Source organism: Protomyctophum bolini, assembly GCF_963924005.1.
Source record: "Protomyctophum bolini genome assembly, chromosome: 11".
Classification (NCBI taxonomy): Eukaryota; Metazoa; Chordata; class Actinopteri; order Myctophiformes; family Myctophidae; genus Protomyctophum; species Protomyctophum bolini.
The window spans coordinates 40,524,009-40,536,207 of record NC_137872.1 but is presented as its reverse complement, the minus strand read 5'-3'; the positions used below and the strand labels follow the sequence as shown (position 1 = coordinate 40,536,207).

General features: G+C 44.3%; 1 protein-coding gene across 2 annotated transcripts in view; it reads left to right on the top strand.

Moving 5' to 3' along the window:
• arhgap17b (Rho GTPase activating protein 17b) overlaps positions 1 to 12,199 on the top strand; it is a 90,598-nt gene extending 78,399 nt beyond the window's left edge. The window contains exons 17-20 of one of the 2 annotated variants that reach the window (XM_080776516.1): positions 1,377 to 1,498; positions 3,122 to 3,610; positions 5,350 to 5,403; positions 8,285 to 8,404. In XM_080776516.1, the coding sequence (XP_080632642.1) occupies positions 1,377 to 1,498; positions 3,122 to 3,610; positions 5,350 to 5,357 (619 nt within the window). In that variant the 3' untranslated portion in view covers positions 5,358 to 5,403; positions 8,285 to 8,404. Of the gene's footprint in view, positions 1 to 1,376; positions 1,499 to 3,121; positions 3,611 to 5,349; positions 5,404 to 8,284 lie in introns of both variants that reach the window. The other variant, XM_080776515.1, reaches the window with a different exon arrangement.

Genomic DNA, 12,199 nt, shown 5'->3' with positions numbered 1-12,199 from the left:
TTGTAGATCTGCTATTTTTCAATAGCTAAAGCACGACATGATGCTAACACCAAAATGGGTTAACCACTTGAACCCTATTTGATAATTTGGCTATTCAAAAGTACCAAGTGAACTTGTAGATGGGCTAATTTTGAAAAAAAACCTCTGAAAAAAACTATTGGAATTTGTGAAAATGTACAACACAATTCTTCTCCTTATCCCTGGAACTAAATTCTCTCAAAGTATAAATACATTTTGGTTTGGATGAACATGTTAGAGAACCACTGATTTACAGGAAGCTTTTTTTTTAAAATCCTTGCCCTCCATGTAGGCTTATAGCTGATTCTGTCTGTCTGTCTGTCCGTCTGTCTGTCTGTCTGTCTGTCTGAAAGGCCATGAAGAGTTGGATGTTATGCATGAGTCCTCCCTCGCTGTGTCGGCCCTGACATACTGGCTGCTAATTGTATTATTACTATTGATTCTATTGATTCTATTGTATTATTTGATTGTTCTAGCTATCTATCTTTTCTTTTCAATAGGCAAGTAATTGAGGAGCACTTTTTGCTGTTTTGTTTAATTTGTTTAAATCTTCAATCAACAAATCTACGTGACAAACTTTTTAATCAACTACTTAAGCCATAATGTTATAAGTTTGATAAAAACAATTTAAAAAAGAGAAAATTGTGTGTTGTCAGCTTGTATAGAATAATTATTTACATTTTTGGGGAATATTTTAAAATGTTCCAAATTGATTATTCTTTCGTATTTGATTGAATCGGTTAGTTCAGTGGATTCTCAACCTGTTCTGGATCAGGGCCCACTTCACGGAAGTCTTTGTGGCCGGGCCCACCCATCACGCCACTTAACTGGGCCCACCCATCACGCCACTTAACTGGGCCCACCCATCATGCCACTTAACTGGGCCCACCCATCACGCCACTTAACTGGGCCCACCCATCACGCCACTTAACTGGGCCCACCCATCATGCCACTTAACTGGGCCCACCCACCACGCCACTTAACTGGGCCCACCCATCATGCCACTTAACTGGGCCCGCCCATCACGCGAAAGAATATATAAGATTTGCGCCCTCGATTTTTCAAAAATAGCAGACCCACAAGCTCGTAGCGCGGCACTCGGTGCCGGGCTATGAGCTTGTAGATCTGCTATTTTTCAATAGCTAAAGTATAACGGGGTTCCCGCCCCAGAATGGATTCATTCAAATCTTTGTCTTCTGGCAACTATTTGGGAGGCCCACTTGCAATACCCTCGCCGTCCACCAGTGAGCCCCCGGTCGGTACCACAGGTTGAGAACCACTATGCAGTATAGTTCACATTACCTCTCGCCCCGCACCGTTTATAATCTTGACCTTGTGTGCGTGTGTTTTTTCCGCAGCCCGGCCCGTGAGCTCACCTCCACCCCCCCTCCCCAGAGGAACGGGTCGGTCTACCTGACACCGGGGACCCCCCACTCTCAGGGGGGCTCCCGGGGGCCCAGTCCACACCTGATGCGCAGAGGTGAGTGAGTGAGTGAGGGGTTCATCATGGCTGGACTTCAAACGTCATGGGAATTATTAGGGCCAGGATACTTTGGTATAGAGGTTTGGGTTGTGTAGTTATACCTTTCCCTGATGTAATTCCAAAGGTGGACAAGAAATGCATTGCTCCATTGATTAGAAATTGATACTTTGAAATATGTCATTACCGTGTGTGTGTGTGTGTGTGTGTGTGTTTGTTTGTGTATATATATATATATATATATATATATATATTTCAGGGGTGTAACGATATAGTAACTGCATCCAGAAATCTATTTTAATTTCAAGAAGTAGTATATTGAAATGAAAACGGCAACATTGACTATATGTATCGTATCGTTTTGCTATGCAAACAATCGATCGTGTCAATACTATTATATTTGTGTGCGTGCGGTATTTAGCAATTGTTTGAAGAAAAAATAAAAAGGGGTTTAATTACTTGGTTTAAAATAATGTCAATGTAATTTTGAAATAGTTACTGTATCGACTTCAAATCATTGAATCGTAACGGATCGCGTCGCCATAATGAACCAATATCGTCCATGTGTCGTATCGTCGACCATGTGTCGTGATACGTATCGTATCGCTGTTAAAATCGTTACACACACACACACACATACAATTTTTTACAGCCCGGGGTTTTCTTGCTAATAATACCCATTCTGGGCAGGAACCCCTTCTGGTGTTAGCATTATGTCATGCTTTAGCTATTTTTGAAAAATCGAAAGAACGACTGACACATAGAAACATAGCTTTTTCAGAAAACCGTCAGGATGTAGAAGACATATTTTTTTTAGAATCTGATCTCAATAATAATAATAATAATAACTTAGATTTATATAGCGCCTTTCAAGAAACCCAAGGACGCTTTACAAGACAAAAAACAAAAAAACAAAACTAGTTGCCAAAAGCCAAGGTGAATAAATGTCTCTTCAGTGCAGACTTGAAAGTGTTCAATGTGGGAGTCTGGCGGATCTCCAAGGGGAGAGAGTTCCAGAGGGCAGGGGCTGCCACGTAGAAGGCTCTATCACCGAGAGTCCGCCGTTTTGCGTGACGGATGGTGAGGAGTTCCATTTCTGAAGACCTCAGGTTCCGCTCAGGGGTGTAGTCCTTGAGGAGGTCAGACAAATACTGTGGGGCAAGGGCATGGAGTGATTTGTAGGTGAGGAGGAGCAGTTTGTAATGTATGCGGAACTTAACCGGGAGCCAGTGGAGGTGTTTGAGGGTGGGGGTGATGTGCTGCCAGCGTTTTGTGCGGGTGAGCACTCTGGCAGCGGAGTTTTGCACGTACTGCAATCTGTCAAGGGATTTTTTGGGGAGGCCGAACAGAACACCGTTGCAGTAATCCAGCCGGGAGGAGATGAAAGCATGGATTAGGGTCTCTGCAACAGAGTCTGGGAGTGAGGGGCGGAGTCTGGAAATGTTTTTGAGGTGGAAGAAGGCAGATTTAGTGACAGATTTGATGTGGGATCTCAGGTCAGAATGGGATAAATAGCAAACCCCCTGATGGTTTTTCGACGGTTCCTCTCCTCTCTCTCTCTCTCTCTCTCTCTCTCTCTCTCTCTCTCTCTCTCTCTCTCTCTCTCTCTCTCTCTCTCTCCAGGCACTAAGAAACAGGCCCCGGCGCCTCCCAGACAGGCCAGTCCTTTCAGCAACAACAACCCGCAGCAGGCGACCCCGGGCTCGCCCCACCCCCCCCCCGCGGCCGCGCCTCGGCTCCGCCACGCCGGCAAAGACAGTCCGATCCACGCCCCGTTCCACCCGCCGCCGCAGCCCCCGCCTCCAGCCCACCACCACCACCACCAGGGCGGCGAGGCCGAGTCGTCTCCGCGCAGCACCCCGAGCCCCACCCCTCCGGGCACGCCCCCTCCGCCACAGCATCATCACCACGACGCGGCCGCCGCCGCACCGCCGCCTCTCCTCCTCCCGCAGAACCCTTACCCCACCGGCGGCTCGCTGCCCCGCCCCGCTAGGCCCGCCCCCAAGCCCCGCCCCCGGCCCAACATGCCGCCGCCCCCGCAGCCGCCGCCGCCGGCCAATGACGACGACGACGACGGCGGCTTCCTCGGCTCCGCCTCCAAGATCATAACAGGTATAACGGCGGCGTGACGACGTCGAGGAGGGTTTTTTTTGTGTCCTCTCGACGTCGAGTTCGCGGTGAAATGAATCCTCGGTGTGTCGGTTTATCCGTTTGTGATCTCTCGTCGGCACGGCACAGAGCTCCGCGGCGGAATCTGTCGGCAGATCCTGTTACAACGTGTAGAGTTTAGGAACGTCGGGAATGTGAACGAAGGCACGTGCGGCCGGAAGTGGAGCGCTAAAGGAGAGCTTGAACGGCCCGAGATCCGCTCTCTAGAAGTGGAAGCGGGCGGTATACACTACGTACCCCCAAAGGTTTTCTTTTTTTATATATATTTATATATTTTTTTAGCTGATGAGTTCCCAGAAACGGTTTACAAAACCTACGTTTGTTACACTCTCAAGAGTTCAGACTTGAGTTTTCAAACGGAATTGTGTTAAGTGTACATTGTTAGTGCTGTCAAAATGAGCTCAGAACTCATGAGCTCATGTACGTTAGACTTTTTGGTCTTTGAAAATAGGCCTGTTTTTACTACTGCTATATTTTGCATAGAAATCATGCACATATAATGCAGTACGGTATATATATATACATCAGTACCGCTGCGGCCATGAGATTTAGACAAAAGCATGAACCGGTGCCCGGTGGAGTTCACTTGCGCTAATTATCTCTTAATAATTTGAATTTATTTAGTTTGAATGGTTGAATTAACATTAGAAAACACAACAGTAGCAGCCAGTGAGCCACACCTGCTACCAATTTGTGTCTTTACTATCAATTACCTGACGGCCCTAGTGAACGTGTGTGTGTTTATCATGTGCGCATGCATGCGTACCGACGTATGACTGTGTGTGTGCATATTTTCTTTTTTTTTTCTCCTTGAGGAAACTCGTCTTTGGCCAAACGGTTGACATTTATACTGACAGACATGAACATGTTTTTTTGTACAATCTGTACAAATCTGTCAAAAAGGATAACCAGCTGGAGAGCTTCTTTCCGTTGTGGTCACAACGTACACTGGAGCGTTTGTACAGTCACGATGAACGGAACGTTCGTTCATCACATCCAGATGGAGTGGAAAAATATATATATTATGAGAGTTACAACTCGTGCAGTTTAGGCTTTTAGCAGACAGACATTCTTTATCCAGAGCCACTTAACGCGTGTGCACGCTCTGTTCGGCCAACAAGGTCAAACAGTCACAGGGTGAGGTAGTGCTAGGGGGTGAGTGTGAAGAGATGAGTGCTAGGGGGTGAGTGTGAGGGGGCGAGTGCTAGGGGGTGAGTGTGAAGTGGTGAGTGCTAGGGGGTGAGTGAAGCGGTGAGTGCTAGGGGGTGAGTGTGAAGAGGTGAGTGCTAGGGGGTGAGTGTGAAGAGGTGAGTGCTAGGGGGTGAGTTTGAAGAGGTGAGTGCTAGGAGGGCGAGGTGCAGTCTGAAACATGTAGTCTTCAGACTAAGGTGGAAGCCATGGGCGTGAGCCTGCAGTCCCCCTAATAATAATAATAATAATAATATTAATGGCCACTAACTTCTGTTTAACGTTGCTAGTCTGAACTGCGTAACGACTGAAAGCGCTGCCTGTTGAATGATACCGTGAGCCCGGTATCATGTGATTTCAGTTCATCGTCCGTGAGTAACTCTTGGCTTCGTGGGTTTCAACCGCCTCCGTGTCAGCTTGCATGCACTCGAATGTAAATTGTGTGGTGTTGTTCTGAAGCAATGCATGATGGGAACATTCTGTGAACGTTGCAGATGTGTGAGCTGCTCGGCCTGCCTTTAAGATGAGCTTTTGAAAGGCAGGTGATGGTAAGAGGACCCTGGTTGGTTGGCTGAACGCGTTGAACACCTCCCGATTGGCCGGCATGTCGTGTTGTTGTTGTTGTTGTTGTTGTTGTTGTCGTGCAGCGGTCTGTGTGTCTTTGCTGTCGAGCGGAAAACCTCGTATCTCCTATATGTTATACTTTTATATGTTATACACAAAAGCAGTGTTGTTTTCGTCAGTAAAACTGAGACGAAAAATGTTCGTCGACTACCTTTTTTTCAAAAACGAAATGGAAACTAAAGGAAAACTAAGCTACTGTAGGATGACTAAATATACTGTCGATTTAGGCCTCTTTTAGACGGCGACCATCTCCATATAACACGTCAAAGTCCTGTTGCGTTCTCATTTTTTTGGACCATTTACATGAGAACGCACACTTGAATGAAAACGCTACAAAGTGCATGCATATACATGCCAGGTCGCTAGGTGGCGCGTGTCCTTGTGGGGTCCGTGTGACGCAGCGCATATATAAACCATAGACATAAGTCACGCATGCGTAGAACTACTTCCGTTCTTCTTCTACACAGAAAGTAAACAAACGTTGCGTCCTCATCACTAGCATGGTTGTTGTTGTTCGTTTCCCCTAGCAACTGACGCATGCCTATGACACCATGTAAAAACGTAGGACACGGGTGAGCCGACCAGAGCTGACGTAAGCCATGATGTCACAATTTTTGCGTATCCACCGTTTTGCCTGTTTATATGGAGACCATAGGAAACGGCGTTCTAAAAGATTTCCACTCTGGGAGGTGGTTTCACTTCGTTGCGTTTTCACCTCCTGTGAACACGGTTCTCGTCTAAATGACAGCAGCAAACGATACTTTATTTTGCCGTTTTTTATGAACACCATCCTCGTGTAAAAAGCACCTTAGTCAACAAATAAAAACTAGGCTAAACTGTTAGGAAGGGACTAGTGGACAAGAGATCCAGTAATAAGTCATTTTATACTTTGTTTGCATGCTGGAAATATCCGATCTACAAGCTCACAACGCGTCGCAACGCGACACGTGAGCTTGTAGATCGCCTATTTTCAACGTAAAATTACCCATTACGACGGCATCAAGGCCCAATTTAGTCGTCTAAATCGACTGTAGATTGAATTGACTAAAATCTTGTGATATTTAGTCGACTAAAACTAGACACTAAAACATTCCGGGTGACTAAAATGTGACTCAAACTAAATGAAAGCCATTCAAGAGACTACGACTAAAACTAAAATAGAAATTTGCTGCCAAAAACAACGCTGCACAATAGCAGATTTGGTCAAAAGTAGCAGATTTGGTCGACTTTTGAATTTGAACCCTGGAAAGTAACAGTTTTAGGAGATATGGTTTCCACCTGACAGAGGGAGGGTGTGTGCGTGCGTGCGTGCGTGCGTGCGTGTGTGCACGGGATCGTGGAGGATGAAAGACATATAACAGAAGAGAATGCGGCATGCTGTTATGTGTTGCTGTATGTCCATCCATGTACAATATACCAATACTGTACTCTATGTACGGTACTGCAGTATATTGCATTGGTAAACCCACTAATCCTTCTTGCTCTCCCAGCAGTTGCTAACACATGTATGGCTGTCGTTATCGTAAAACCTACGCAGGTGATGTGTTGTCGTACCAATATTTGTGGTTAATGATGATCATTTAAAAAAAGAATTAGTGTGAATGAAAATTACATTTATGTTTGACAAATAACAGAAATATTCAAAGAAATCATGATGCGATGCTCCGTGAGCTTGTAGAACTGCTATTTGTGCTAATCTAAATTGTCCGATTTTAAACGTTACCCTAAAAAAGCAACGACATGAAAATAATGATAAATATAAACTGTAGACGTCATCCAGCTGTTTTTTTGATTGTGCAAAATGAGTGCAATTAGCTCAAACTATTTCCATCATGCCATTGATCGATTTTTCATTTTTTTTATTCTTTTAAACATTTTGGCTAAAAGGATAGCACAAAAAAGTCCTGGGGACTTGTTTCCCTTGTGGTCCTATATGCATTAAATTCATCAACAATTCAACCCCTGTGTAATAACTGTGACAGGCCTGCTGACGTGCATGTGGTTGCTGAGGTCTGGGCTGTCTTTTGGCTGTTAAGAGTTAACGCCTGCCGTGTTTTTGCTTTACTAACCGCCCTAACCCAACTAACTAACGCACATTACATCTCCAACTGAACGCTGTGCACATCTTCTAGTGCTCCCGGCGTGGGGGGTGCATCTAGAAAGACAGAGGAGTTGTGGCACCAAGGATTTACGCTCTTACACCGAAAGCAACGTTGCGCACTTAGAATCATCGCTATACAAAATTGTGTGTGTGTGTGTATTATTATCGAACCAAGATATCTGAATTAGAATCCAAATGTGTCGTTCATTGTGACACTGTAAATTCAATGAACTACGGTAGGAAGCAATCCTTAGTGTCTTACACAGAGTGAGAAGACGTGTGTGTGTGTGTGTGTTCCTTAAATGGAAAGGACTACTATATGGTCGATGTTTGGGCTTGCCATTATGTAACTTCAAAAATGTGCTCTCAATAGTTGGTGGACTGATTTAGAAGTCGATATACCATAAACAAATGCAAAAACAAAGTAAAAAAAAAATGCATTGTTTTATGAGGAGAATATTTTGGAATGTAAGTTTCTAATCAAAGGACTAACTGGAGGTATTTATGAGTTACATCATAGCGACCGCGGTACACATGAGGGGCATATTGACAACCACAACATTGGGCAGAAAATGGCTCGGAAAAGCAAAACCAAAGAGTTTGTGGTGGTGTTTGTGTTTGTCTTTCTGGTGGCGTGTTGAGGACGCCGATTGCGCCGTTGACCTCTCTCTCTCTCTCTCTCCGATTGGCCTTTTTTTTTACAGACGGAGGGCTGTTCTTCACGAAGGGGATTGGACGAGCCTTCGTACCCGTGATTGCCGTGGACCAACGGGGGGAGAGCTCTGCTGGTCATGAGCCCGCCCCCGACGACTCCCCAAACCCGCCCACGGAGGAGGCAGAGATCCAATCGGAGAACACTGTGCTGTGATGCTATAGACTGTCATCACATCCACCCAATAACTGTTTTTTTTTTTCTCCCTTTCCCTTTCCCTTATTCACGTGGTCCACGGCACAACTTTGTTTAATGTACAAAATCTCCAAAGAATATCAAGCTGGATTCCCAAAGAGACTGGAACACTCCACCCTGTCATCCTCTGTCCTGTTTCTTCTCCCAACACCGTGGCTGAGGCCTCGACGTGAGCGGGACTGGACGGACGCCCATACCTTCCTTCTCTGTCCGTGTTTTATTATTTTTGTGCTTTTGGTTATCTCCAGAGCGCTTCTTTATACTAAGAGCACAGCGAGTGTTCATTGACGCCCCCCCGCAACGTTAAAACCTATGAACCCGTTGCTGGAAACGATCCTGTCATTTTGCATTTAACTATTAGCACAAATGGCGTGTAGCTGACATTGCGGCTAAACATGGAACTTCTTCTCATGCTCGTGGTATCGATTTTTAAGTCGGGTCTTTATTAAGAAATGACCGGGGTTTTCACGACACGGCTAGGAGCTATAGGGGTCGAACCAACGAAAAATGACAATGATGATGAGCGGAGCCTCGATATTTTCAGCTTGAAGCTCCCCATAGGGTTGCTCTGCCAAAAGAAATAACAAAAATAAAAGAACGCCGGACATCGAGAGCCCTGGAACACGACGACGACGATGATGCTTGGCAAAAGTTGGCACACTGGGGGAAAAGCAGCGCTATACCCTCACCATGCGTGACGGGAATTAAACGGATCAAACGCTTTCTTCAGGTCAACCACCACTTTTAGAGCGCGTGAACCAAGTCGTGCTTTTTACGTCGTTCCCTCGCGTGATGTACTTCACGCGCTATACCTGGACAACGTCAGACGGGAACACATAAATATAACACATTTTTGCAGTGGTTTACCAGCTCTCTCTCTCTCTCTCTCTCTCTCTCTCTCACTCACAAACACACAGCGAATGAAACTACATCGTACAGAATCAAAATTAACCCTGTTCTCTACGCTACTTCACTCAAGAGAGAGAGAGAGAGAGAGAGAGAGAGAGAGAGAGCACCGGTGAAGCTCCCCAAGATGCTGTCATCTCCGGTTCGTTTTCCGTCTCACTCTAACCCATTTTGACCTGCGATTATTCTAAAAATGTTCTTTCAGTTTTCTGAAAAACCTATGTTTCTATGTCAGTCGTTCTTCGATTTTTCAAAAATAGCAGACCTACAAGTTCGTAACGAGCTTGTAGATCTGCTATTTTTCAACAGCTAAAGCATAACATAATGCTAACACCAAAAGGGGTTCCCGCGCCCCAAAATGGGCTAATATAGCCTATACGCTATATGAATGCTTCGTGGAGACGGGATATTGTAGCAGAATTCATCGTTGCAAACGGTGCTCTGGATCTTGTCCGTATAGGTCTATACAAAGAATATAACGGCTGAGAACGTTTGGGTTCTAAACGGATAGAGAGCGGAGACCGCAGCTGTATTTATCGTTGATCCGAATGTTTGGTCCGTTTTTTTAACGTGGCCTTAATAATTATGTGTCGTCGCTCAGCCCCAAGAAGTGCTTTTTTTTATAATTGCTATAATAATGCTGATCTTTATACTATATTGTGTATCTATTATGATCAAAGGACCAAAAATAAATAAAAAAACGAGTTCAATTGAAACGAGTTCAGCCATGAGCTGAGTTACTATAATGACCAAATATTTTGGCACGGGTGCAATACAACAAAATGCATTACTTTTTTACTAAAGTTCCTTCTACGCACTCCCAGCGCATTCAACAAGCCTTACCTCGCGTCACACTGTTGAGCCATTCTGACCTGAGATCAGATTTAAAAAAATGTCTTCTACATCCTGACAGTTTCATTATTAACCCATTCTGACCTGAGATCAGATTCTAAAATTGTCTCCTATACATCCTGACAGTTTTTCTGAAAAAGCCATGTTTCTATGTCAGTCGTTCTTCGATTTTTCTAAAACAGCAGACCTACAAGCTCGTAGCGCGCCACTCGGTGGCGCGCTATGAGCTTGTAGATCTGCTATTTTTCAATAGCTAAAGCGCATAGCATAATGCTAACAGCCCCATTTATACCGTACCGCTATGGCGGTGTGCCGAAAATAGCTGATCGACAAGCTCACAAAGCGTCACATCCGCACCTCGTTGTGAGCTTGTGGATCGGCTGTTTTTGGTGTCATCGTTTGACATCATCACATGACATCATCATTATGACAGAACAATGTATCAGGAATTGTGTTTTTTTTTTTTACCTTGCATTTAATTCATTATTACAAACGACGTGATTTATCGACTCATAATCGCACCGATGCTGAGAGAAACGGCCTCTATTTTCACCTTTTAACCCATTTTTGACCTGAGATCAGATTCTAAAAAAAATGTCTTCTATACATCCTGACAGTTTTTCTGAAAAAGCCCATGTTTCTATGTCAGTCGTTCTTCGATTTTTTCAAAAATAGCAGACCTACAAAGCTCGTAGTGCGCCACTCGGTGGCACGCTATATGAGCTTGTAGATCTGCTATTTTTTTTAGATTAGATAGATTAACAAGGCGGGGATTAATGATATCAAAACCGGTCACTCCACACAGCCTATAGGAGCGCTTGTTTCGCGCAATCCTCGATGTTGGGCAACAGTGAGACGTCATCGAAACCCCCCTCCCCCCCCCCGTTTAGCCGACGACAACGGAAATCATAAAAAATGACTCGCAAACTAAAAATCATCATAAAAATCATCCCGTCTAATTATTTCAAAAAAAAAGATTATGTGTTTAACGGGCCCCCGCTGTCCATGCAGTCGCTATATAGCTGCGTTAGATTTAATCTTGTTGTCGCAATCGCAATCGAGAGTGTTTTGGCCAGAGTATTATTAATAGTAACAGAGTGGCGACACTATATATAGCGTTGACTCCCATTGTAAACAATGGAATGCAGGAAGTGGTCATTTCATCTCAATGGGATATAGTTCCGATGTTTGGAACTATAGCCCATATATATAGGCACCCGCTTTGCGGCGAGATCAAAAGCGTGTCGCCACTCTCTTTGGCTACACTTATAGCCGCTATAATACAGCCACATCCGGGACAACATCCGGTCCGTCGGTAAAAGGCGCTATAAACGCCGGGGACATTTTTATTAATGGATTAAAGGTAGAGTAAGTGATTTCACTCAAAAAACCTCAGGTTTCGTTTTTGGCTGTGGGACCTAAGCCTTCGTCCAATCAGGACAGAGAGTAAAAAACGAAACCTAAGGTTTTTTGACCCCCAGGGGTTAACTGGGGACAGGGAGGAACTCCTTATATGGTCAGCACACTCTATAGTAGAGAGGATTATCACAACAAAACAAGTGATATTTGAATTAAGTGAAATCACTTACTCTACCTTTAATAAAAATCCGTTAAGGTGTTATAACGGAAGGGATTTGTTTTGTTTTGTTTTTAAACAAATGCTTTTTTTGATGGAAGACAAAAGTAATAATGTAATTACAGTGCTTTTTTTGCAGACGGCTCGAAAGACACGTTTTATTGTTGTTTTCGTTCAGCAGATGACACTCTTTATACTTATCACTTTGATTGACGGCACAGACCCAGTTCAGACCTCTCCGAGGACAGAGACTTTCTATGATCACATTCGTTACCTTGTTGTTTGCTCCTATAATTATGATAAGAACGTGGGTTTGGTTTTTTTGCTGGGTTATTATTGTTTCTTGATTATAATTAAACAGACATTATTATAACTGTT